Source organism: Erinaceus europaeus, chromosome 1, assembly GCF_950295315.1.
Source record: "Erinaceus europaeus chromosome 1, mEriEur2.1, whole genome shotgun sequence".
NCBI classification, from domain to species: domain Eukaryota; kingdom Metazoa; phylum Chordata; class Mammalia; order Eulipotyphla; family Erinaceidae; genus Erinaceus; species Erinaceus europaeus.
In genome coordinates, this window is record NC_080162.1 from 15,235,471 (window position 1) to 15,257,153 (window position 21,683).

The 21,683-nt window shown below is 37.1% G+C and overlaps 1 protein-coding gene across 5 annotated transcripts in view; it reads right to left on the reverse strand.

Moving 5' to 3' along the window:
* Window positions 1-21,683, reverse strand: part of JMJD1C (jumonji domain containing 1C) — a 185,643-nt gene that overhangs the window by 8,949 nt on the left and 155,011 nt on the right. For 4 of the 5 annotated variants that reach the window (XM_016185673.2, XM_060192673.1, XM_060192816.1 and 1 more), the window contains 11 exons: window positions 19,312-21,497; window positions 13,283-13,484; window positions 11,580-11,794; window positions 10,532-10,684; window positions 7,497-7,586; window positions 6,047-6,174; window positions 5,655-5,868; window positions 5,001-5,215; window positions 3,286-3,564; window positions 1,180-1,348; window positions 644-734 (listed from right to left, as the gene is read on the reverse strand). In XM_016185673.2, the coding sequence (XP_016041159.1) occupies window positions 644-734; window positions 1,180-1,348; window positions 3,286-3,564; window positions 5,001-5,215; window positions 5,655-5,868; window positions 6,047-6,174; window positions 7,497-7,586; window positions 10,532-10,684; window positions 11,580-11,794; window positions 13,283-13,484; window positions 19,312-21,497 (3,942 nt within the window). Of the gene's footprint in view, window positions 1-643; window positions 735-1,179; window positions 1,349-3,285; window positions 3,565-3,595; window positions 3,755-5,000; window positions 5,216-5,654; window positions 5,869-6,046; window positions 6,175-7,496; window positions 7,587-10,531; window positions 10,685-11,579; window positions 11,795-13,282; window positions 13,485-19,311; window positions 21,498-21,683 lie in introns of those variants that run through there. The other variant, XM_060192895.1, reaches the window with a different exon arrangement.

The window sequence follows — 21,683 nt, forward strand, 5'->3', positions numbered from 1 at the left end:
GTGATGGCAGGGGAGACAGCATAATGGTTATGCAAAGAGACTCTCATGCCTGAGACTCCAAAGTTCCAGATTCAATCCCCATATCACCATAAACCAGAGCTGAGCAGTGCTCTGGAAAAACAAATAAATAAAAATAAAGAAGTGATACTGACTGCAACTGTAATTGTGCAAATTAAATCTCAAGAATTAAGAGAAGAAAGATCTTAACCAAGTATCCTTTCCACAACCATATCCATAAGCTTAACCATAGCCTTTCCTTTCCATTCAGATGAGTACTTTTCACTTTTTCCTGAGATTACAGGGATTAGGTCTGATCTTTAAGTTATTTATCTTTAATGGGGAAGACAGTGCCTAGCAATTATTACAAAATAAGCAATCCTTACTTACTTTGCTTATTCTACTACTACTAAGGATAAACCTTGGCTAGACATCAGAAAGCCAAGAGCCAAAATGACAAGTTTTAAGGCCAGAGAGATGGCTCATACGTGGAGCACATGCTTTGTATGTGTGAGATCTTTAACATAGCAAAAACAAGAAAAGGCCACAGAAGTGGAGGACTGATGGTTCTTTCTTAATAGTAACACAAATAAAAATAAAGGATATTAAAAAAAATTTTTTTTGAGAGAAGTTTTAAAATAAATACCTTGCTGGCATCATAGTCTTAAAGTCTTCTCCTGAAGGGCAATCTTTCAATTTTAAAACAACCGTTTCTCCATTTTTTGTTTTTTGACGTTCTGTAAGGAATGCAGTAATTATTACAATGTTAATCATTTTAGTAATGTAAGAAAAGACAGATGAACAACTGTTATATGGTAAATACTAAATGAATGCTCATGTGATCAGAATTCAGACTTGTTTCTAATATTCAAATATTGGACACAGACTCACCTGCAGTACTACAAACACTATCTTTTAAACAAATAACTAATTGTTATTTAGACAATTTTTAATTTTCATGTTTATAATATTTTCTGTTAAATCATTTTTCCAAGTTTTATAAAATGGCCTAAAATGTTTAATGTAAGAATATTTATAGTCAAAGGAAATTTCGGTGAAATCATAGAAAAGCTTTTTTCTAATCATCTTTCTTTTTAGATGTAGGAAGTATTATAGAAATGCAGAAATTTCAAAGATTATCAATCATTTAAGACATATGTTAAAAATCAAAATAAAACATACTTGAAACTTCTTCAAAACCATCCCAGAATTCTTTAACATTGGCATTTGAAATGATGCTATCTCTGCAGTTCAAGAGATCTGCTTGGTGGTCTCCAAAATCAAGACTAATTGATTCTGCTTTCCACAAGTTAATGTTCAACTTCTTATGCACACCAGAAACCACTGCAGGCTTATAAATAAAGAGATACATGTTAAAAGATATCTGGACAACTCTAAAATTTGATTTTATATATGCAGAAATAGAAGTCAAGAGAAAAGGGGGAGACAGAGAGGGAGTGAGAGACACTTGCAGCACTGCTTCAATACCTGGAGGTGGGAACTGAGGGCTTGAACCCAGGCCCTTGCACACTATAATGTGTACTCTCAAGGCTGCACTACAGCCTGACTCCTCAAGCCTCATTATTTATATCCCTAATGCCCAATACAGGGATTGGTATTTCGAATTTACTTTTAACCACAAGTCTGGCTTATGGTGGTGCGTTGGGTTTAAAATGGGACATCTTTGTGGGATCAAAGGAACCCTCCTGCACTGCTGGTGGAGATGTAAATTGGTCCAACCTCTGTGGAGAACAGTCTGAAGAACTCTCAGTAGTTCTGTAGTGAAGGCTAGAAGTGGACCTACCCTATGATCCTGCAATTCCTCTCCTGGGGATATATCCTAAGGAACCCAACACACCCATCCAAAAAGATCTGTGTACACATATGTTCTAGGCAGCACTATTTGTAATAGCCAAAACCTGGAAGCAACTCAGGTGTCCAACAACAGATGAGTTGGCTGAGCAAGTTGTGATATATACATATATATGTATGTATGTGTGTGTGTACACACACACACACACACACACACACACACACACACACACAATGGAATACTACTCGGCTATAAAAAATGGTGACACCACCGTTTTCAGCTGATCTTAGATGGACCTTGAAAAATTCATGTTAAGTGAAGTAAGTCAGAAACAGAAGGATGAATATGGGATGATCTCACTCTCAGGCAGAAGTTGAAAAACAAGATCAGAAGAGAAAACACAAGTAGAACCTGAACTGGAATTGTCGTATTGCACCAAAGTAAAAGACTCTGGGGTGGGTGTTTGGGGAGAATACAGGTCCAAGAAGGATGACAGAGGACCTAGTGAGAGTTGGCATGTACAAACTATTATACTTACTGTTGAATGTAAAACTTTAATTCTCCAATAAAGAAATAAAAAATAAACAAAAAAAAAGAAAGAAAATGGGACCTCTAGGTTCAAGCAGGAAGATCTTTTATAAACCATTTTCCTATCTCCCCAACTCTGAAGACTACCTTTTAATAGGTGCTCAATAATTATCTTTGAATGAAAATAGCAAAAACAAAATAGCACCATTTTTCAGAAACCAACAATGATAAAAACATAAAAACACTAAGTCATGAATTCTTAATTTTGTTTATAATTATAAATTAATATAGTAAACTGTCATTTAAAAAATCTATAAGCATAAAAATTTGGTCAATCAGAAGTCATTTTTACCAGCAAGGAATTACACAGGGAATTTGTCATTCAAGGATTATAAATTAGTTATAAATAAATGTTATATAAATATTAAACACAAAAGCATCTACATACTTTTTCTAAGCTCAAGAAATATGCTTCTTTAAAAAAAAACTATATTTTGATAGGACAGAAAAAAGTAGAGAAGCGAGATAGAGAGACACTTGCAGTACTGCTTCACTACTTGTGAAGCTTCCCTCTGCAGGTGGGGGCCGGGGACTTGAACCCAGGTCCTCATCATTGTAGTGTGTGCACTTAAGCAGGTGTGCCACTACCTGGCCCCAAGAAATATGCTTCTACTAGTGAGCATGCTAGCAGAAGATATGCTCTGCTAACTATACTAAAATGCAAATAAAAACTGGAAGCAGGAATAAACTTTGTAAACATGAAATCACTCAGTGATTCCTTGCACGTTTATACAAATCAGAACAAAAACAACAGCAATGAAATATTCACTTTGGTAATCTTTTTAGTATCTTACATTTAAGACATAGGTTCTAAGTACTATCTCCTTTATTGCCTATTGAACCAGTTTCAATTCCAGTGATCTATTTTTTCAGTTTAAAATACTCACTTGTCCATGTTTCCAACACTCTCTGAAAAGCTTCCAATTATTACTATTCTTATAATCTTTAAGCCACAGGATATGCTTTTCACAGATCCAAGAATGTGGTATATCACTGTGCAATTTATTATTTTCCTCCTTGGCAGATTTTCCACTTTCTCTTGATTCTTCTTTAAGCACTGGTTTTATATTTATCTTGGAAGCTTTATTTGGTGGAATTTTGTTTTCAACAACAGAAGCAATTATGTCATCAAGAATGTTTGGCATGGTTCTTCCACTTTTACTACTCTATTAGGGAAAAACAGATTTTGAAAGGAAACTTATATATTCTTAAACTTTTCACTTTGATTTACTATGAGCACAGGAAACAACAAACACAAACAATATACTTGCATTCAGAAAATATGTCAGTGGATATGGTTCCAACAATACTCCTGACAGGTGGAAACCACAAGCTTGGTGGAATCCAAATGAGAAGCTGTTGGTAAACAGAAACTAGACATGTGACTTTCTTCCGTGTAGCTTTAAGACTAGGGCACAGAAGGAATAGACTGGTGAAAAACCCACATTTTAAAAGTCACTAAAAATTTATATAACCCAGCACCAGAAAATAGCACATTCAGGAGGATACATGCTCGCCCACGCATGAGGACCTAAGCTCAGGCTATGGCAACACAGGAGCAGAGGGCACGTCCTGCCAGAGGAGCTCCCAGAAGCACCTGGGATGATGTACCAGGGTTAAGGTATCTCAAAGGATGAAAAAGTGAGGCCTGGGTGACTGCTTAGAAGCATCACACACACTAAGGTCCTAACTTCATATGCTGGGATTCCATGTATATATATGTAAACATAAAGAGGGAGGGACAGCTGGCTCACCCAGTAGGGTGTATCCTTTACCATGAGCAAGGACCTGGGTTTGAGCTCCATGCCACATGGGAGTAACACATGAATGAGCAGCTTCATGAGCTGTGGTGTCTCTCCTTAGCTGTCTCTCACTATCTTATGAGAGGCAGAAAGACATTGCCGAAAGCAGAGGAACCATGCAGGCATGAAACCTCAAGGATAAACCTGGTGGCAAAATAATAATAAAAATGTATCTACCACGATGCTATTATATTTATATCCTGGTGAACAGTTAAAGTAAAAATCTGATATGTAAATATTTTCTTTTTATCTTTATGCATTGGATAGACAGAGCAAGGTTATCAAGAGGGAAGGGGGTGACAGAGAGAGAGACAGACAGAAAGACAACTGCAACACTGCTTCACCACTTGCAAAGCTTTCCCCTCTGCAGGTGGGGACTGGGTGCTTGAACCCCAGTCCTTGCACATTGTAACATGTGTATTCAACCAGCTGCGCCACTATCCAGCCCTGATATTTAAATGTTTTAAGCAAAAAAACATCCACTAACATATATCTCCCCCAACACACACACACACACACACACACACACACACACACACACACACACACACACACACACACACACACTATGGAGGTCTCATATCTTGAAGGGGTCAAAATTACAATCCCCAACATTTTTCATCTGAGAAAAATAATCAAAACCTTCCATTTTAACTCACGAGAACTATAATGCCATTAGCAACCCGTCTACTGATTTGATCAATTTTGTTTCACCTGTATCTGTTGCCTGAGAAAAGGCAATAACCAAGTTATCTAAATTTAAGGTCCAAGAGAAACCAAAAGCTTTTCACTGTACTTACTGGAGTTCCCAGTGAATAAACTGGTGCAAAGGCAATGCCAGCATCTGTAGACCCGACACGCAGTTTGCCAGCTGTTGTGGTGAGCAAGTCCCGCAAGGTTGATCCTTGTTCATTACTCTGGGACATAGTGGGTGACGATTGGCTGTTTGGAGAACCAGGGTTCTCCTGTTCTCCCTCTTCTTTAATTTGCTTTTCAAGCACAAAGTCTTTGTTTTCTGGAGCAAAATGTCATGAAAATTTAAATCAAATTAAAGTATGTATGTGCTAAAGATAAATCTGACATCCTGTCAGATAGAAGTAAGAAAAATTGAACCACTCGCAGTTTGTTTTCCAAGCAAACAAACTCAAACTGGTCTGAATATGAAGTACGCTTCTACAATATCTTAGATATGCCCTGGAGTTTGTATCTGTCATGATAAGAACTACAGTAAAGTTAAAAATCTATTGGCCCTGATAGTCCTAATGGCATGTTCAGCTACAAATGAGTCTATAATAAAATCTGATATAACTATAGGGAGGGGCATTCCTACTAAGCCAAATGTATTACTGAACATAAGCTATGACCCAAACCAAAAAATGGTGTCATTCTAAGTGAATACACTGCTGATTATACTACAATCCCTAACACACACTTACATTATTAATTATATTTACCTTTCTTTTCCTCTCTGGCCTTCTGCTCTGCAAGATCTGCTAGCCAGTGCAACGGTGACTGAGACTCGGGTGGTGTCAGCTTGCTGTCCGTGCTGGCGTCACTCCCGGGGCTGCGGTTCCCATTGCTCTCAGACTTCTGAGGGGTGCTATGCTGCTGAGACTCGGGCACACACAGAGAAATTTTATCACTGTGATTTAGAACATTCTGTAGGACCTGTAAAGAGAGAACAACTGAATTTTTTAAAGAATTCAATTATTCAGAACAAAAAGATTTATTTATCTAGCAAAACAAAGGTTTAAAACATATAAGTGCTAAATGTTATCTCACATATGGAAATTGATTGAACATATATATATTTATTTGAATATTTTCGAGATTATTATTTACTTACCTGAGATACACCATTCATCGTAGGGAAATTTCCAACTTGTATGTTCTGTCTGTTAGTGCAATGACAATAGGATTTAATAGCATATTTTTCTCTGAGAATGTGCATGGCATCTAGAAGATCTGTCAAAACTATAAAATAAAATGATGGTCAGTAAATCTCCTTAAGATGGCAATAAATCTTACTCTAATTTTCTTATGTCTTTTCATTTTTTAAAATATTTATTTACTTCCTTTTGTTGCCCTTATTGTTTTATTGGTGTCATTGTTGTTGGATAGGACAGAGAGAAATGGAGACAGGAGGGGAAGACAGAGAGGGGGGAAGAGAAAGATAAAACACGGGGTTGGGTGGTGGCGCAGCCGGTTAAGCACATGTGGCACAAAGCTCAAGGATCGGCGAAAGGATCCCAGTTCGAGTCCCTGGCTCCCCACCTGCAGGGGAGTCGCTTCATAGGTGGTGAAGCAGGTCTGCAGGTGTCTTATCTTTCTCTCCCCGTCTTCCCCTCCTTTCTCCATTTCTCTCTATCCTATCCAACAACGAAGGACATGAATAATAGCAATAATAATAACCACAACGCTACAACAAGGGCAACAAAAGAGGAAAAAATGGCCTCCAGGAGCAGTGGATTCATAGTGCAGTCACTGAGCCACAGCAATAACCCTGGAGGCAAAAAAAAAAAAAAAAAAAAAAGGTAAGACACCTGCAGACCAGCTTCACCCACCCCTTGTGTACTGACTCCCCTACAGGTGAGGAGTTGGAAGCTTGAACTGGGATCCTTATGCCAGCCTCGGCTTTGAGCCACCTGCGATTAACCCACTGAGCTACCAGTCAACTCCCATGCCTTTTCATTTTTTTCTTCACCTGATTCAGTTTTCAGATTTGGCAATTCAAACACAGGTTCTCTATTATTTTCTAACCTCTATTAAAAAAACTGAGTTGTATGCCCTTTCCCACCTTATCCTAAAATGGTTCCTTGATAACTTACATTGTCACAAAAAACGAGTTGGTCTTGCTAGTTCTATTACAGAAAGAATTCTGTAACAGGTAGTTGGGCGGTAATGCAGTGGGTTAAGCGCACGTGGCACAAAGTGCAAGGACCGACCGGCATGTGGATCCCGGTTCAAGCCCCCGGCTCCCCACCTGCAGGGGAGTCGCTTCACAAGCGGTGAAACAGGTCTGCAGGTATCTATCTTTCTCTCCCCCCCATTTCTCTCTGTCCTATCCAACAACAATGACATCAATAACAATAACTATAATAATAAAAAAACAACAAAGGCAACAAATGGAATGAATAACTAATAAAAAAAGAATTGTGTAACTAAGCTGTTCACAGTTTAATACTAGATAAACATTACATTTTCATTCTATTATACCCTACATATCACTCCCTAAATAATCTGAGATAACCAAGAATCATTATATTCCTAGGAAAACAATGTATATTTGTACATACCAGAACCAGGTATAATCTGAGTTGGCATCAAATGCTTGTGATCGTGAGGCTGTCCCTTCACACACTTCATCCAAGCATACAGCTCTTTATCTGTAAGATTATAAAGAAATGCCCATTGAGGCCCAAGAACAGGCTTCAGAGTCAGTTGTTAAAGAGAACTCCATGCATGAGGTCCTGAGTCTGATCCCTAGTATTGGATATGCCAGAATGGCGTTCTGCCTCACCCATTACCAAAATTTTTTTTTTTAAAAAAAGAAATGTGTTTTTGTATTACTTACAGATTTAAAACTGAGAAATTGAAAGATCTCCACCCCCCGACACACACACTTTTGTTCTTTTAGATAAAGACAGGAAAAGAGAAGGTAGAGGGAGACAGAGGGAAAGATACCTGCAGCACTGCTTCACTGCTCATGAAGCTTTTCTCACTGCAGATTAGGGCCCGAGGCTTAAACAAACCCCAATTCTTCTGCATGATAATGTATGTGCTGTACCAGGTACACCACCACCTGGCCCTATTAAATGTATGGTACTTCAGATTCTGAGAGGTTTCTAACTGCAGGATATCAACTTGACATCTGTGCTTTTACTAAAAAGATCATTTATTACCAGTGTTGTCAGTCATCTCTATATTGTCTGATACTAGCTGCTCTTTTTATCTCCTACCTATCTTCTGTATCCACAGGCTTTTTGTCTGACTTTAGTTCATTAGTGGAAAGTATTAATCTGAAACCACTAATATATTTTTTATGGTTTATAAGCATGTACAGAAACTGTCAGAAGACATGTAAAAAAGCTGCTAGTGTACAGACAATAATTATGTTTATTGCATTTGAGCAAAACTCCCATCTTGTAGTTATAAACATATTAAGGCATCATGATAAATATTCAACACCTTAACCTTTATGAGACTTTTCTCTATAAATTAAATGATGTGGGAATAATTTATGATTTGGCTTCAAGAAATACCACAAAGCTTAATAAGTTCAATATACAAAAAAGAAAATTCCAAAACTGTTTTTTGAAAAGTTTCAATTTAAATAAAATTTAAATCCAGTTTAAAGTTGTTCTTATTTTGGTTAATGTGTTGCCAGTAATGAACAAAGCTTCTTGTACATGAACATGACCACTGATAAGTCGTCTCGTCAACCTAGTTTTTTAATACTTTGTGAAAGAAAGAGACAGAGGTAAGACCATACATAGCACTGCTGCATGACTTGTGGAACTCTCCATTAGTGATGTCATGGTGTTAGGGCTTGAGACCCGGGTCACTGCCAAATTGAGTGCTCTACTGGGAAGCCAAATCTATGCCTACCAAATTATTATTTTTTAATTTTTAAAGATTAAATGGGGCTGGGGTGAGGAGAGGAGGGCATCACAAGAGTTCTTTCCATCTCTTTCTAACTCCCCATTCTCAATTTTTGCCTCTATCCAAAATAAACTAAAATGCTTTAAAAAAATAATAATAACCCTAATGACTTATTAGTTAATAGGGTGATGGTGAGAGAAGAGAAAAAACAAACACCAAATCATCACTCTGACACATGCAACGCAATGCCTGGAATCAGGATCACTGAGTTCAACACCTTATCCACTGTGCCACCAAAATGGCTTTAAGTCTTCTGAATTGCATCACCAAACTCAGAAGCCTGTAAATGTTATCACATTATTTATATTTTATATACCTGTGCTTATTATCACTATAAATATCTATGTAAACCAAGAATCTCACCAATATAATTTTTCTAATATTTAACAGTGAAATATGATATAAAGATGACATAAGATTTGCAAGATACAAAACTATGATATGGTGACTGTACCTTTAAAACCAATATATATCTATAAGGAATGGTGGCATAATAATGACTCTAGCTTATAACAATCATCTTGTTTAAAAAAAAGGACTAATGTTTGCAATACATACACAAAATACAACACATTGTTTTAATTTAGCAGAGAAATGAAAGTATAAAACTAATAAAAAAAAATAAACATAAAATGTCTGTATATGACATTTTGTACCAGTGATTTAAGTTAGAGTACCTGAAAACATCCAAATATCCTTTTGTGGTTTTCAAGAAGTACTCATTATTATTCAGACACTATATCACAAAACAATCAAGTTATAAATGTTCAAACTGGTTTACCATTACTTACCTCCTAAGTCTTGGGATCTTTAAGGGAGTCAGAGAAAGTGAGGCTTTAATAGTCCTGTCAGTAGGAAAGATGCTGATGATGGGGAGTGAAATAGCTCATGTGGCCAGTGCTCTATTCGCCATGTGCTCAGCGCAGGCTTGAGCCTGCCCCCACTGCACTGAAGGATGAAGCTTCAGTGCTGTGGTCTCTTTCTCTCTCATTTATTTATTTGGAAGACAGGAAGAGAGAAAGAACCAGCCAACACTCTGGTACATCTGCTGCCAGGGACTGAACTCAAAACCTCATGCTTGAGAGTCCAATGCTTTATCCATTGTGCCACCTCCCAGAACACTCTTTGACTCTCTTTAACTCTATCTTGAGGGAGGGGGGAGGGGGGAGAGGGGAAGAGGAAAAGGGGAAGAGAGGAAGGGAGAAACAGAGGAAGGGAAAAAGGAAGGAGATGAAAGAGAGAGAGAGAAGGGAGGGAGGGAGGAAGGAAGGGAGGGAGGGAGGGAGGGAGGGAGGGAGGAAGGGAGGGAGAGATACTGATGGGCTACATAAATATTCAGATCACTACCTCTGTGCCATATATAACTAGGTAGAAATTAGAAAGCATAGTTTCAAAGGCTATTTCATGTTAACAAAAAGTATTCTTTAAACTCTTAAGAACCAGGAGATAAATGGTACTAGTGATAGTGTACTCTTAAACATTTTGATTTGAACTTTATGGAACACCAATAGAAGAAGTAATACTAGTAGGTATTCAAAATTGTGTGCATGGCTACACTATTCAGTAAGTTCTAGGAACTCTAGTTCCTATTATGTTAAATTCAGACCAGAGGGGTGACACAAAACAAATATTTTGCAGCATTTCAACTTATATAAAGATACAAACTAACCTCTAGAACTCTTTCTTTCTTTTGCCTTGTAACAATCTAAGCAGACAACAAATCCACATTTTTGGCAGACCCAGTGAATATTAAACAGCGTTGCTTCACATGCATCACACATCTCTCGGACTCCTCTTACTGCTCTTTTCCAGACAATTTTGGCTAAAAAAAAAAAATACCACACACAATAAAAACAATTAAAACCAAGAACTTTGGAGGGTATATTAATTAAGAAACAATAGTGTGTCTTGAAGTAATTAGTAATTCTCATCAGAAATTTTACTGTTTTGGATTGAGTAATTCTGCTGTAGGGAAATAGCCTCTCTCCCTTACAGGGTTTTTAGTGTTATCTGTGGGCTCCATTCTTTAGATGCCATTACCCTATACTACCTCCCTTCTGTTAGTCAACCAAAAATGTGCTGAGTCATTGTTAAACGCCAGTGTAACAATCTGCTGATTAAAGAAAAAGATAACACTTAAGAAGTATGTAGGTGCTTTACATTAAGTAAACATAATTAAGTATTTTCTAACCCATCTATGAAATAGCTATTGTTACTACTTTATAGACATACTTTAAGCAAAGATTAAAGTAAAAAATTTAAATACAAATCAAATCCTTAAGACTGGTAAACACTATCAGATTAAAAGTTGCTAGTCCATTCAATTCAAACTCTCTTAAAGAATATTATTTTAGGGGGCCAGGCAGTGGCGTACCTGATTAGGCAAACATATCACAGTGTACAAGGAGCCAGATTCAAGACCCTGGTCCCCACCTGAAGGAGGGAAGCTTGACGAGTGGTGAAGCAGGGCTACAGATGTCTCCCTGTCTCTCTCCCTCCCCCTCTCAAGTACTCTCTGTCTCTATCCAATCATAATCATTTTTTTTTTAAAAGTATTTTAAATACATGTAGGTGTACTTTTCACATAAAAAAAGTCATTATCAAAATCATAAAGTTAAAAAGATTAGATTAAGATGTTCCTAATAAACTGAACATACTTTAAAGATAAATTCAAGAAAAATTTACATTTATGAATACTAAATATTAAACTTCCTTACCATCCTTTTTCAACCAGGACAAAGCTATTTTCTCAGATGTTACTAATTGACAGAACTTATCACCTATAATATCCAAGATATATTTGGAAGTTTCCAGATCTAGTTCATCATCGTCGTAATTTTCATGTGTCCATAAACTCATAGCTTCATCATCGTATTGTTCAGGAGAAGAAAAACCATCAATTCTAACTACTCCATTTTTACTAAATGACAACCTGCAACATCAAGACATAAAAACAGTAGACATCAAGACAGAAGTCTGTTTTAAAAGCAGAAAACAGTGTAGTTCCTCAAATATGCATACATTATGTAGATTTCTACAGCAGTACAAAAATGACAATGTCAAAAGCAGACAGCGGAAAATGATGAGTTAAAATGCTGCTAGAGTACTGCCGTTATCTGGTTATTCACTAGTTAAAAATCAGACTTTATTAATGTGATTTCTAGAACAAGGGTGAAATTCTTTATGCCATTCTTTTTTTTGTAATATTTATTTACTTATTTATTCCCTTTTTGTTGCACTGTTGTAGTTATTATTGTTGTTGGGTAGGAGGATAGAGAGAAATGGAGAGAGGAGAGGAAGACAGAGATGGGGAGAGACACCTGCAGATCTGCTTCACCGCTTCTGAAGCAACTCCCCTGCAGGTGGGGAGCCGAGAGCTCGAACCGGGGTCCTTACACTGGTCCTTGCGCTTTGCGCCACCTGCGTTTAACCCGCTGTGCTACAGCCGGACTCCCTCTTTATACCATTCTTCTAGGCTGGTGGCTAGTCCTCACTTGTACTTACTCTGTATAATCTCAGGCAGGGTAACTGAAGCTCTTTACAAGCATGTAAAAATGAAGAACTGAAAAGATAGATAATGTCAACATTGCTTTTAGGCCCCATTTCCAGCCTTTATTATATATGCCTTCCTTCTTTGAATAAAAATTTTTTTTATTATTTTGGGGTGGGGGAGATAGCATAATGGTTGTGCAAACAGACTCTCATGCCTGACAACACCGTAAGCCAGGGCTGAGCAGTGCTCTGGTAAAAAAAAAAAAAAAAGAAAGAAAAAGAAAATTATTTTGGATGAGATAAGAGCTCACATGAAAGTCTCATGCAAGCAAGCTTAATGCTCTACCAACTGAAGTATTTCCACTTTCATCTTCCCTTTCTCTTAAGCCAAGTGTTTCCATTTGCTACATCACTTCATTTCAGTTTCATGCTATTATCTCTACCTAAATATATGTTTTCAATTTCCAAGATTCCTTTTTTCCTAAATAAGTAGGTAAAGCAAGATTTTCTTATCTCTGCAAATCTACTTTTTTTACTGTCATTTTATAGGAAAAACGCCAACATTTACTTATTAAAGAATAAACCAAAAGAGTAAAAAGTCATTAATAAAAGTAACATAGGACTAGGATCCTAGATAGCAAAATGGCCAAGCAAAATCCCTTTCATATCCAAGGAGCCAAAGGTGCCAGGTTCAATCCTCAGCACCACTATAAGCCAGGTCTGAGCAGTGCTCTAAGAAAACATAAATAAATGCAATGTAAACATGAATTCATTCATGTAAGCTAGCTATTGTTAACTAGCACAAAAGCTTAATATTCTTGCATGTTTCAGAAATAAAGAGGTTCCAAGACTCACTCCCATGTACAAAAGCCTCAGAACAACAGTATAGTTTCTAGTACCAATAAACCAATTATGTATTTTCACTTACCGTCTAAAGTAGTAAAATCTACAAAATACTGGTGAGTGAGTTGGTTCCTCTCCTTTTTTATTCCGAATAAGCCTACATTCTCGGCACTTTTGTAAATTAGGCCCAATCTCACAGCAGGAGTCATCCTGTAAAAAGGATTCTCCAGTTTGCTTCAGCTTCTTGACTTTACGCCAGTCTTTTAATACTGAACGAGGGATGCCAGCTGTAAAACCAATAAGAAAGTATTGGCAAGATTCTATGTTTCTAGGACAGCACACTCCTTGAGATAATAGCCAAGTGAACAAAACAACTATGCTAATATTTAACACTGCAGAGTAGCCATAGAGATTACAGTTCTAGGTATTCACCAATATCTGAAAAATCCAGAGCAATGTTTTTATTATTTTCTACCGTCCTACTATCCAAATGAAGTTTTATATCAGTACTCTAGAAAAGAACAGTAATTTTACATATTAAACTCTGAATATTGAATGTAGGCATTCATACAAAATTAATCTTATAAAAGAATAAATCTTGCCATCTGTGACAACATGCATCTAACTGGAGACTGTTATACTAAGAGAAATAAAAACAAAAGGACATAGCGAATACTGCATGATTTCACTCAAGTGGAATATAAATAAAGCAAAGAAACAGACAAAACAAAATTCTTAGAATTCCAACTACAAAACTTAGGTTGCTAGAAGTTGACAGCAGAGCATAGAGGACCATTGGTGCTCTGGTGATGAGCAGGGCATGGCATCACACATTTCAATCAAGCTGAAGCTGGGAGTTGGGCAGTAGCACAGTGGGTTAAGTGCACATGGCACGAAGCGCAAGGACCAGCGTAAGGATCCTGGATCGAGCCCCCAGTTCCCCAAATGTAGGGGAGTCACTTCACAGGCGGTGAAGCAGATCTGCAGGTGCATGTCTTTCTCTCCCCCTCTCTATCTTCCCCTCCTCTCTCCATTTCTCTCTATCCTATCCAACAACAACACCAATAAGAACAATAACTACAACAATAAAACAACAAGGCCAACAAAAGGGGACATAAGTAAATATAAAAAAAATTAAGTTGAACCCGTAGCACTAAAACATACAGTGTTAACAATAGCCTTATCTCAAAAACATTAATACAAATTATCTGTGATAACTGTAATAAAGTGGTTTTATAACACCAATGTCTGGAAAAGAGGGGTTATGACTTTTTTTCACAGTATCTCTCCCTTATTATGCCTCATCTTGCTATCACTATATTGATAAAAGCAGTACAATTTAGTAAGAGTTTCAAAAAGTGTAAAAAAAAAAAAAAAAGGCCAATAGTAGTAACACAGGTGTCTTTTTTATGGTAGAAAGGCAGTAGAAAAATCTAAAGAAAAAAAAACACCTTTAATTATACAGCCTGATATCTGCAGATAATATTTACTGGACTCCATACATCATTGCCACAATTCATAAATCATTTTCACTTAGATGTTTTAACAACATTGGCTTACGCAAGTTTCCTATAGCACAGAAATAACACACTGCATAAAGTACTGGCTAATGAAGTTAAATTAAAAAAAAGTTACTCTAAAAGCAACTTATGTAGAGACAAGCATACTTTGCATAGCGGTGTATGTAACAAATACAGGAGATATACTTTGATGTTTCTTTTTTATAGAGATAGAGAGAAACTCAGAAGAAGGGGGAGATGACACCTACGGCACTTCATCACTCAGGAAGCTTCCCAATTGCAGGTGGGGACTAGGGCTTAAACCTCGTCTCCGAGAATTATAACATATGCTCTCTTATAGGAGAAATGCCACCCAGTCCCACAGTTTGATATTCTTGTGAAACTGAAATAATAAAGTTATTTCTTACTCCTATATTTTCCCAATGATGCCCACTTTTGGAAACATAAGCAGAACTGAGACTATGAACTTCTTTCAGAAACATGAAGTCTCTTGTCTTGAGCTCTAATTGTCATTTATCTGTTAGTAATGTAATGCAGTCCAGTTACAGAAATATTGCATATGTAAATGTAGGAAGTACTGCATTTAAACTTCATGATGACCTATTTTAAATAGGTTCCAATTATTAAGCATTTCAGAATTGCTACTGCCTGGTTCTTTACAACTATATGGTCTCCTCTATTCTGTTTCTAACTTAGGGCAAGCAATGTTTTATTCATTATAAAAACATAGATGAGTATGTATACGTAAATTCGCAAATACTAGTGGTACAAATGTTTTTAGAAGGCTTGTATAAGGTATGCATTTCCTCTAGTCACTGAAGATAATTCTAGTATGGACTGCATTTTAGAAATCAGAATATCATATGTTGTTGCCTTAAAATATGTGAAGGCTTAGAATTAAAAAAAAATCTTTAGACTACTCACTGTTTATGTATCATGACTTCTTTTTCATAAAATAAAATTACACATGAAGCAGCAAACAGTTTCTGATTATCAGTGACAAAAGGCAACAGAAATGAAGGTATCTCCAAAATAGTTGATATGGCAACTAGGAGGCTTTAGAATTTATTTGGTTGTTAGAAAACATGACTCACTTTTGCATAAAAAACAGAAAAACATGTCATGACTTTTCAACAACCCAATACTTAGAAACATACTATTAGATTTATATAATTTAGAGCTATGCATGGATAATTATGTTTGGTCATGTTACATGGTCTTAAGTTGAGAATTATTTCAACCTTTAATTTAGTCTAAGAAGAAGTTCCTTTATTTATAAACTCCCAACTCTTAAAGAAAGCCCAGAACAAAATCAAGCCAACTCTGCCCCATGATTAAGATAGCATCATTCAATAGTCACTTACTTGAGACTTGGGAGTAAATGGAACCTAAAACAGCCTGTCAGCTGCTCACCCTCTGTAAGTAGAAGCTAGTCAGAGCTATGATGGAGGGAGGGAGTTACTGATTCTAGTCTCAGTCTTAGAACTCACTCTTCCTTGAAAACTCCTACTTTCAAATCTCAAAACAAAGAGTATGCAACTCCTTAAAACTTAGTTTATCATTATGCTTCTCAACAGTTTTCTAAGTGTCTAAAGCTGGAAGTCTACAATCTTGTTTCCTGTATGTTCAGCTCAACATGTGAATATCCGACACCACAGAGTATGTGAAATTAAAGAGGAGAAACAATTAAATGGATTTCAGCGAGGGAAATAAAGGAGAAGATGTGAAAAAGAAAACAATGTTGTATACAATCCAATTTTCAATAAATGGCAAGAATTCTGTATACTCCGTGGCCTGTGGCCCTCTTTCTTCTAACTTTATTTTCCTTCAGTCAGCCTGTCTCTAGTTGAGTTTGTTTTCCTTTGTTTTTTTTAAAAATAAATGTTTATCTATTTTCCCTTTTGTTGCCCTTGCTTTTTATTGTTGTTGTTACTGATGTCGTCGCTGTTAGATAGGACAAAGAGAAATGGAGAGAGGAGGTGAAGACAGAGAGGAGGAGAGAATGACACCTGCAGACCTGCTTCACCACTTGTGAAGTGACTCCCCACTGCAGGTAGGGAGCCAGGGGCTCCAACCAGGATCCTTACACCAGTCCTTGTGCTTTGCGCCATATGCGCTTAACCCACTGTGCTATACCGTCCGACTCCCTTTTCCTTTGTTCTTAAACTTTCTGACAGTCCTTTTCTGATTCTGTTCTCCTGTTTTTCTTTCCTTTACTTTTTGCCTTTGGTTTCCACATTAGTATGGGAAAACCTCATTCAGTGAAAAGCCACAAATAAGAACCTTTAAGCATCCAATGTAAAAGTACTTCGTGAATGTCCACTGTCAGGTATTTAATATATGTGTATATATTTGTAAAGTGGAACTATTGACTGCTTTCTACATTGTGCAACAAACCTGAAATAAGCAAAAACTGAGGAAAACTACTTCTAGAATAAAAACATACAGAAACACACTATAGTAAGTACTAATGATGTGCGACTAATTCTACCTTAGAGTAGAAACACGCAAAAAAGTTCAAGTAAGTTGAAACTTACTAAGCAAGTTCTTCTTGAAAAATGAGCATGCAAAACCACAGTACCTCTCAACTGGCTGTACTTTAATCCATTGTTAAAGACTATCTAAAGTAGTGTCAATAAGTTTGCAAGTTTGTCAACAGGCATGAGAAGGATGATAGAGGATACATTAGTGTTTCATAATCATGAAGGTAATAGTTAACAGTGTTCATTCTTGGTGTGTTAGATACATCCTGAGTTTGGACACAGTATGACATGTACTCATCCTTAAAAAATCAGAGTAGCTTCACTGCCTAAAAAATTCTTTGTGTTCAGCAATATCTATTTCTTCCTGTTCTCCAGCCCAAGTTTTAGAAACCACCAATCTTTTTACTGTCTCCAGACGGTCACATACTTGGAATAATACAATATGAAACCTTTATATACTGGGTTAACTTTGTTATATGACTTAAAGTCCCTCCAAGCCATTCTCTCCCTGCCCATGGAATGTTAGTTCATTTCTACTTCAGTTGTGAATATTCCATTTTCTGGATATAATATAGTTTATCCATTCACCTACTGAAACACATTTTGGTTGCCTCCGAGTTCTGACAAGTATAAATATAAGAGATAAACACACGTGTAATCATTTTTGTGAACACAAGTTTAAAATCTTGGCTAAATATCAAGCACAATAACTAGATTGTGTAAGAGGAGGTTTACTTTGGCAAGAAGCTGTCAATTTGTCTTTCCAAACAGCTGAACCTTTTTGCACTCCCACCAACAGGGAGTGAAGCTTCTTGTTGCTCCATATCAATACAACAAATCCCTACTGCTTTCAGTATTCTGGACTCTGATCATTCTAATAGGCGCATAGTGGTAGTTCATCCATGCTTTAACTTGACATGTGATGAGATCATTATTTCATATGCTTTCTTGTTATAAACATAAACATGTCTGTTAAAAGTTTTTGTAGCATTTTTTAAAAAAGTATGCACCCAAATGATCTCATTTATAGAGGTGGAATTTAAGAAACACAGACAGAAACTTGGGCTGAGTGTGGAGTATTACACCAAAGCAAAGGACTCTGGGGAAGAAGGGAGAAGAACCTACTGCATGATGATGGGAAAGAAGCCAAGCTGTGGATGAGTCTCCTGCAGAGAACTTCCATGAAGAGATTAGAGATCATACCCATGTTTCAACAACTACAATGTAAAGCATAAAGCCCTCAATAAAAATGATTAAAAAGCATGCATAGCAAATAGTGGATTCCTGATATTAGGAATCCACTTTTGATCTATCAGGCAGAACTGCATTTTGATAGCTCTTACTCTTAGAAATGGTCAAAACTTTAAGTAATTAGGGGGCCAAATGGTGCTGCACCTGGTTAAGTGCACGTTGCAACCTGCAAAGTCCCGGGTTTGAGCCTCTAAGTCCCCATCTACAGGGGAAAGCTTTGCAAGTGGTAAAGCAGAGTTGCAGGTGTTTCTTCCTCTCTTTCACCTCTTCCCTCCCGATTTCTGACTATCTCTATCCAATGAATAAATAAAGATAATAAAAAGAATTAAAAAAAGCTTTAAGTAATTAGTATATTCATTATACATCTGGTGTTTGCTAAAATGAATACTAGGTAACACCTTTCTGTAAGTCTTTAAGAATATGGAGAGAAAGTCTTCCACCACCTCCTCTTACAGGATATATGTGAAATGTAGAAAAGTCAAGAAGCACATAAAGTCAATAAGCACTAAAAAGTCAAAATACACCTTACTGATTTTCAAAGAACCAGACCATTATCACAAGAGCATACAGTCCACTTTACCCCCAGGTAATACATTAATCTTTTTTTAATTGAGAGAAACCACTATCATCATGTTCACTTTTTTAATATAATTAAAAAAATTATATTCCATATATTTATTGTCTTTGACTCTTTATGGAGGGCCCGGATGAAATCCAGGGCTTCATGCACCCCAATAAGCTCCCTTCCAAGTGCCCCAAGACCATTTTTTTGGTTGGAATCAAACCCAGGATCTCACACATCTGACGCACGTACTCTTGCAGTAAGCTATATTTCCAATCAAAAAAGGTAATTTACTTACCACTATTACTGCTGCTCTGTAACTTCAATTTACTTTTTTCTTTGGCACTCCTGCTGAGAACCCCATTGGGTTTTAAATCTTCTTCTATTTCACCTTTTCTTTTCTGTAAATCATTCTGCTTCTTTTTATATGTTGGTTTTGGTTGCCTTTTAGTCCTCTGCTCTGACTTGCTCTCACTTTCATCGGAATCTCCACTTTCAGAGCCAGATTCGTAAGTTCTTTTGGGTTTTCTCCTACTGTTTTTATCATCCTTTACATACTTATCACCTATAATCTTACTATCTCTACTATTTTGTATGTCACTAGATGTAGAGGCTATTAAATTGACAGAACATGGCTTAATAATTTCTGATACAGAATTCCCTGAATTTTCTATCTTGTGGGTATTTTTGTCTTCTTCTGAATGTCTGGTAAGCCAGGCTTTTTTGAGTTTAGTATGATAGTTTGGTTGACTTGACTGGGGTACTTGGCCATTTCCTACAGCATTTGCCTTGTTCACTGTACTACAGACTACAGTGCTATCCAAGAGAAGAGATGAAGACGCTTGATTTTTCACAGTATTAGGCTCAGTCTCACTGTTATTACTCTTATATTGAGCTGCAGCCAGTGCAGCCTTGTGCTTCTTTAAATGGACAAAATCAGTTGTGCCTGAGAACCCAGCGTTGGGCTGAACAGCACTTCCCGTCTTACTAGTAGCTGGTGGTACTGGAGCTGTGGTGCTGACTCTGCATTCTTGTGTCTGAGCCAATGGGTGACTGACACTTTTTGAAGAGGTACATTCTAAGGACTTAGAGGCCAAAATGGTATTTGATAAAGAGTAAATGGTTTCTGAACTACCCCAGCTGGGAACACTGGTAGTAGTGGCAGCAGATGTAAGTATATCTGTTTGGGTATTACACATTGTATTTGCAGCAGACCTGACTGAACTGTTCTGTGAGACAGCCTGAAAGTTTTTTTCAGGTTTTATATGAGCACTGTCTGAGTTCATAGTTGGCAGAATGAGTCTTCCAGTCTCTCCAGCTTCTGCCAATTTGAGACAATCTGTTTGATTCGCCCCAGTTGAAGTTCTTTCACTAACTCGATCTTTGGAAGCTGACTGCACTGTTGGGAAGCTATCGAGTTTTGTACGAGAAGGTGGACGCACAATGACAGATGCCATAGCAGCCTGTGACTTTCCACTGCTTTTCTCCACATGCCATTCAGCTTTTTCATTACTAAGGTTATTATTGGATTTCCACATTTCTGTCAAACTCTGCTCAGAAGAATTCTTAAAATTTGCTTGAGAGTCTTTTGGCTCAGGAATTAGAGTTGGAGGCTTTTGTGATTCCTGCACTTTCCCACCAGCATTTACAGGCATGACTGGAGTTAGAGTTGGAGGGGAAAGGCTACTATAGCTGCTTTCCTTCCTCTCCAGGCTGTGATGAATTGGTGGATGAAATACTGGTGCTCTGTGTAAAGCAGGCATAGTGCGAAGTGTGTTGGTAGAAGAGACTGTCATATGGGTAGGACTTCTACAATCATTTCTGAAGGTTGTAACTGAATGAGATGTAATTTGATGAGGAAGATGTTCTGGTATCTTACCTATTAAACCTTCACTTTCTGGTTGGTGCTTAATTAAAGGTGGAGGCTTTGAAAGAGAGGATATAAATGAAGTCAGAGTTTGAGGATTAGTCACTGCTGCAAGGGCATTACTCTGTTTTTCAGTGTAAATATGTGAAACCTCTTTGGATGGGTAAGACCTGGGTGGTTCATTGACGACACTATTAGACAGTGTAGTGAAATAGTTACTTTGGGGTAAATTCTGAGGCACCGAATGCTTCATTTTATAAAGGTCTGATACTGAGCATTCTATATCTTTATCTTGCTTGATGATATGGCTTTTAGGGCTAGAAGACGATGCTGCTACTCTGGAATAATTCTCACTCTCAAGCCCCTTAATTTTAGTTGTATAGGGAGCAACATCAATACTTTCTTGAAGAATTCGACGGTGTTCCTCCTTATATTTGTTTAATCTTTCTCCAGTCTCCTGGGATGGCCTCTGTAAATGATTCAGTACAGGATCCACAAAATGTCTATGCATGTGACCATCTTTTCCAATCTGTGACCTATTTAGATCCAGGTCATTTTTTGCTGATGTGGATGCAACAGCACGCAACGGTTCCATAAAAGCTTTCCTTTCCAGTTCTCTGTTAAGATAATACACAGAAGTTTCAATAGACATGTTTCCTCATGAGATGCAAAGATAGTTTTTATGCATTGTAACTCAGCTTTGAAAGTAAAGCATACTTTGTACAGATCAAGTAAACAGCAAATAAAATTTTTTAAAGTACCTTTTCGAAATCTAGTTTCAGGTATTAAGCTATCTGTCGAGA